The sequence below is a fragment of the Cimex lectularius genome, unplaced genomic scaffold (genome assembly GCF_000648675.2).
Source record: "Cimex lectularius strain Harlan isolate CLEC.00 unplaced genomic scaffold, Clec_2.1 scaffold37, whole genome shotgun sequence".
Lineage (NCBI taxonomy): Eukaryota > Metazoa > Arthropoda > Insecta > Hemiptera > Cimicidae > Cimex > Cimex lectularius.
The window spans coordinates 1819189-1825763 of NW_019392682.1; the positions used below are offsets into that span (position 1 = coordinate 1819189).

At 36.4% G+C, this 6575-nt stretch overlaps 1 protein-coding gene across 1 annotated transcript; it reads left to right on the top strand.

Annotated features, from left to right (window-relative positions):
- The first annotated feature begins 451 nt into the window (after positions 1 to 451).
- Positions 452 to 6282, top strand: LOC106665567 (PC4 and SFRS1-interacting protein-like). Its single transcript, XM_014392060.2, has 3 exons — positions 452 to 992; positions 4887 to 5461; positions 5676 to 6282. The coding sequence occupies exons 1-3, from the start codon at positions 615 to 617 to the stop codon at positions 6256 to 6258; spliced, it is 1536 nt and encodes a 511-aa protein (XP_014247546.1). The 5' UTR covers positions 452 to 614; the 3' UTR covers positions 6259 to 6282.
- The last annotated feature ends 293 nt before the right edge of the window (positions 6283 to 6575 follow it).

Sequence of the window (6575 nt, forward strand, 5' to 3'; positions counted from 1 at the left end):
CATTAGTAATAGTAGATGGTGTTAGCGTTGAATTGTAGTTGTTGATTATTCTGTTGATTATGTGTTGTTAGTGATTGTTATGTAGGATATGTTTGTACATCTTTATGTTCTTGTGGTGAAAAGAGAGACTTTGAGTGAATACAAATACTTTGATTGAGTCTAAAATTTCTAACATTGTATAAACTCTTTTTTTTCACATCTTACATATAGTAGTATAATTTAAACAATGTTTATAAATCTCAGGCGCTGAAGCTAATCTCAATAAAGATCGAAACGTTGGTACGATAAAGAAAATGTTTTTTTGAACCTACCGCATCTCACGACCTCCAAATAATTAACGGTCATTAAATACCGTACATTATTCTGAGTATTACTCGAAGTTTATGGTTCTGAGAAATTTCAACTGTGGCGCTGGTGATCCTGGATCGTTTGCCTTGACTGCAAGGTGCTGTGGCTAAAAGCCTTCGCATTTGTTCGTTACTGGTAAAAGGCTGAAGTTACGTTTTTGGCGGTAACAGAGTGAAATAGTGTTTTTATCCTTTTAACAGGATTATTATTTATTATTTAGCCCTTTAGGAATAGTGTTTGATAGTGGAGTTGTTTAAAAAATAGTTATGAAGCCGAAATTCGCCAAAGGTGACAAAGTGTTCGCCAAGGTGCGCGGCTATCCGCCCTGGCCGGCGAAGATCGACGCCCTCGCCGACGAGACCCCGAGCAAGATGAAGTACCACGTTTATTTTTACGGTACCGGGGAAACAGGGGTCGTGAAAGCGGAAGACATCTGCTCCTACGTTCAGAACAAGGCGAAGCTCGGCAAGCCGAAAAAGCACAAAAACTTCACCGAAGCCCTCGCCGGCATAGAAGACGATATGACCGAAGAGGAGCTGGCCGAATTGGCCGCGGCCACCGGCGGCACGGCCGAAGAGAAGCAGCCCGACTTGGACGAAAGTGCGATATCCGTCGACGAAAGCAAAGGCGAGACGCCCAAGCAGGTGAGGACCCGTTTCCGCCTTTTCCCCAAGGATTTGATATTTTCTCCTATTTCTCTTAAAATCTTTGGAATATCTCTTAAGAAGAAGGTGATATTAATAAAAATAACTCCAGAGACACAAAGAGGATTTATTTCATATTTCTGAAATGAGAAAAAAAAAGAATGTGAATAGGGGATTTAAAAATAAAAACTTCATTGTTTTGTTCTTAATTGAACAGCAATAATACTTAGCCTAAAGAATGGTTAAAATGGAGTGTTTAGGTGAGGGATATGAAATTTGGTTGTTACTAGTCATTTTGGTCCATCTTCACTGAGTCTGGGCCTCAACACTGAGAGTGAAGTGTCGAAACGTATCAGACAGATCAACCGAGCGAGGACGCAGAACGAAATGATCGATAATGATTTAATTCATTAACCATTCCTCCTAAGGTGGCTCCAGACAAGGGTTTCGCCGAATGCCAAGCAAAGGGGTGCTTGGTTATTCACCGAGCAACAATATTCAGTGCTCGGCTAATTGTCAGTTTTCTTGTCCGCTTCAGAGTGCACGAATATTCGTGAAGCAGTCGAAATCAAAGCATCTACACATTTGGAAATCAACTGTTCCTTACATAAAACAATTGTAATGATCAATCAACAGTTATTTTCTACTATTTACTGCTATTTATTTTTTAATAATAAATGATTCCTAACTAGTCTAGATGTATTAATGAAAGATCAACATAGCTTTATGTCTGTTGGCCCAACTTTACAGTCTTCAATTTCCTTGATTTAAACTAAAAATTTAGAACATTTCCCTTCCAGATTACAAAAATCGGAACGAGCTTTTCAATGTGTGGAAATGGTTCGAAATTCTTACTGGTCTAGATGTATTAAGAAAGAACAACATAGTGTTATTTATTTGGGTTAACTTTACAGTCTTCGATTTCCTCGATTTGAACCAAAAATTTGGAATGTTTCTCTTCTAAATTACAAAAATCGGAATGAGGTTTTTGATGTCTGGAAATGGATTGAAAGTATATACTTCTATTTATATATTGATACCTAACTAGTCTAGATGTATTAATGAAAGAACAACATAGCGTTGTTTCTGTTGGTTGAAAATGGATTGGCTCGACATAACAAACCCTCCACGGGTGTATATGTAAGTACGCTATTTGGTGAATGCCAGAATAAGCAATAGAGACTTGGCAAATATTCAGTGATATTCGGTAAAGCCCTCATGTCTGGAGCCACTTTTGGGCAATCCTCTTTATTTTAATTATTAGCTTAAACACAACTTATTACATAAGGCTAATGACACATCGGTTTTTTTCTGAAGTGCTTTTCATAACACTACCCTACTGTTTCCAAACCGAGTGTGTTAGCACAATGCTACAACTATGAAACGACTGATGACTCCAAAAACACTGGTCATTACCCTAAGTTGGTGAGATGATTGACCAAAACGCTGAGGATAGGTAGACCAAAATGATCGGAAATAACAAACTATATGTCACAGTTTTGCAAATTACTAATACGGCAAAATGCTGAAATGTGTCTGATAGTCCCAAACATTTAGGATAATCAAAATGAAAATAGACACAACCAAGCTATAAAGTACAGTAATTTATTCAGTGTCACACAGGATGGCTCAATATCTAACTACCTGCTGGGTGTCACAAATGAGGGGTCGAACCACTTGTTTTTCATATTATTTTTTTTATTAAAAAACCATGGGTGATTTGAACCAAGAACCTCTAGTGTGGCACATAGGAGTTTGACGCCCTAACCCCTAGACTAAAGGGGATCTTTTTCATCTAGACCATACCATGATCCAGAATATTCATAGGTAAGCCGCCATGGTCACCACGACCCATTTGTCCTTAATGGTTATTTTATAGCCGCCATGGGCGACCAAGACCCGAGGGGGTAAATGCCTGGGTAGACTCGTACCCAATCCCGTACCCAAGGTCCGGGACTTGGTTGGCTCACGTGTCCTGCATAAACCTCTTGAACTTGTTCACAAACCTCAAGATTTTGGACCATTTTATCTCGGGGAGTGATGTCCTCTCCTTCAAAGATTTCAAATCTAGACCTAGCATACCTATCACACTCTGCGAGGTAGTGCCTTGCTGTTTCTTCTTTTATTTCACAGAAGCGGCAAAAGGGATCTGGTAGGATACCCATTACGAAGAGGTGTCTTCTCAGTGGGCAGTGGCCCGGTCTATCAGCCTCCTAATTCCCTTCCTTGAGATAAGAAATAGCCATTTCGATTCTGCTGGTTTGATCGCCTTAACAAACTCTTTCGTTTGCCTGTGTCCGGGGGATAAATTCCACTCCCTAAGGAATTGTTTCATGCCCCAGTTATTGATACTCTCTTTCATCTAGACCATACCATGATCCAGAATATTCATGGGTAAAAAAGTGGTCAATACATCCAACACTTAAAATAATATAGTTTGTGGTACGTTGACAAACTTGAAGTCATTTATGTGTTAAGTTATCATCAGCATAAGACCATAATTCAATCCCTAACCCATCCTTAAATTTAACTTAGCATGGTGAGTTGTCGACGTAAGCTTTATGTGACCTCTTTGCAAACACAGCCCAAAACCTGTCATATTAATTTTACTGTACTTATTGTCCAATTACAAATTAAATCAAATATGCATTGCATTGTATTTTTATTTGTCCAGTTTATGGTAATTGCTCTCAGTTTAAAATGCTGTTAATTTTGTTGTTCTTTATGTTCAGTCAGCAGAAAACTGAGGGCAAATAACTTATACACCAGTACAGTGGTTCTTTAAGATATGAGTGCAATTCATTCTAGGGTCCAGCTCAAAAGTCAAAATGCTCGAATCTCAAATCAATTTTCCCCATTGAAGAAAAAAAAAAACAGCTAATTTTTATAATAATATATTTATAATGAACAAATATTGTATACAAACAAAACCTAAGACATACAAACATATGTTCATTTAAAGCAGAATCTAAAGAAAGAGCTGATTAGCTTGTACATAATACAAATTGAATGCTTCAATAGCAAAAAGAGCTAAATAAACAAAATACAGGACAACACAAAAAGCAAAATTAAAATTAAACACTTACATATGAACTGAACAAACAAGTGAGGGGAATCTTGAGTGATTTGACCTACGATGGCTCATCTCAAAAAAACTCATATGTTGGAGCACTTGTTGATTAAGGTTCTCCCAATACTTTATATTCAACAGGCATCAAGTGAGTGTAAGCTAGGTTAAAGAGAAAAACTAGTTAACTAAAAGTAGTTGGTGATAGTTGTGAGTTATCTGACTGGAAGAAAATGGACAAATGTATGAAGAAGCTCAAGCTCCTGACCAGACCATAATTTGATTTAATTTGGATGGGTTGAATCAGTATCAGCACCCATCAAAATCAAAATTTGCAGTAACGAAATATGAAAAATAAAAGATGATATATTAAAATTACAAGTGACATTGGGCCAGATTGGCAGAGAATTTCTCACATTAATTATGATTCTAAGAGAATCATTAAAAATCAAGTTCAAGATGGGTGAAAAAAGTGATCTTTCTTGTGAATTGGCGATGCAAGGACATAATGTTGGGCAAAATTTTTCATACCCAGCTTGTTGAAAGTTGTTCAGTGTGCCTTTCATTATGGAATTTGATGCCTTTGCTCCTTTTAGTGAATAGATAGGTACCTGGAATGATAATTGGATCTTAAGCACATTGTTTCTCAACCTTCTGCTTAGTGTTTCTAGATATTCCTTATATTGTATATTTTATTTTGTTGCTTGCTATATGTAACAGGTTTAAAGATATTATATGTACTGGTGATTTTTAATTTGCGGCATTTTACATTCTCTTGGATTTGTTATTATAATCTTTCCTTTATTTTCATTTATTTTTTTGTTCAGGTAGCGAAGCGTATTTCTGAAGATGGTAAAACAGATACACCTAAACCTGGTGGAGGACGGAGGGTCTCTAATGCAAGGCAACCGACAAAACCAATGCAGCCTACTCCTAAGGCAAAGCCCAAGGAGAAAAAGAGGAAAGTAGAATCCGATGAAGTATCAGAGAAAGAGGCGAAGAGAGCGAAACCTTTATCGGCTGCTGAAGAGTCTCCAGTACCGACGTCCACAACAGCAATGGATATGGTAGAAGAAAACCAATCGGAAATGGTAGATAAAGACAAAGAAATGAGCACGCAGGCCGACGATAAACGAGACAGCGATAAGGAACAAGACGATAAATTAGAATACAAGAACAGATCTGGTCCAAAATCTTCGCTTGAAGTGATGTCAAGATCAGGGAGAAAAATAAAACCAAAGCGATTTGCAGATTTTAATGAGCTTAATGAAGAAAGCAAACAGGGAAAAGTTGCAAAATCAAAAACCGATAGACCAGAAAATGAGTTTCTTTTTGCAGGAAAAGAGCCCAACAGAGTAAAAATTCCTTTAACACTCAATCGGCCAAATTTTGAAAACAGCAGGTAACTAATATTATTTTTTTTCTCTATTGTCTGTTGTCCTTTTTTAAAGGCCTTTTTTAGTTGAAAATTTTCCATTTTGTTTTTTGACATTTGGCAACTTTACCATTTTTTTTCCACAACAGGCCTAAAAAATAAAATGGAATTTTTTAAAATATTTGTTGAATTTTATAAATTCTCTTGTAAATTATTATAGTTAGTATCTGTTTTAAAATAGATATGCTGATGATTGGGATGAAATGGTCTTGGAGTATGCTCTATCCCTTAAAAAGCGCATTGAGTCTGGCGAGTTCAAAGAATCCGTTGATGTGCATATGGATCAATGGACTAAAGATAAATATGCCGAAGTGGTTCGACAGCGCAAAGAAGAGAAAAATGAGTGGTTTACTATTGAAGGAAAAATTCTTGATGCTGACTATAGCATCAAAGAATCTCTCAGCCTCAAGAATCCTGATCCGCAGAAGTGCATAGCAAGCCTTGACAATCTTGATAAACTTGCTATCAATTCACTCATGCTTAAGAAACACCCCGACATTGTTACAACTGTAAAAAAAGTGAGGAAGTACGTCGGCAACACCAGGAATTGGACGATGACACAAAAGGAGTTGGAAGAGTTCCAGGAGCTGACAAGTATTATAAGGAAAAAGGCGGATCACATCTACAACAAATTCAAAGCCCTCTTCCTTCTTCCCAAAGGTAAGAGCTTTTGGGTTCACTTTACATCAGAAATCGAGACTTTCAGCAAAAAGACCAAAAATATGACCTTGGATGAGATATTTGCTATAATAGAGGACAAATGAAGTAAGTTGTATATTTTTCCATGTATCTTCTTATTAATGATAATATGTTTTTACCTCATGTTACGTAGATAATAGGTGCCTTTTTAAGGTTGTACAAACAATAGTTTTTATTATATAAACTGTTATTAAAATGTATTATTAATTCCTTTTTGTTAGTTTCTGGATTGTCAATTTTCTTATAATAAAAATTCATTAAGTCTAGTTCTAATGTTTGATTTTAGTTATATTGAAGGCTTTTTGTTTTTGTTTTTTGATGGACATAAATTATACATACAATAGATTTTTTTTGTTTTAATTTCCTCTTTACCATCCTATAA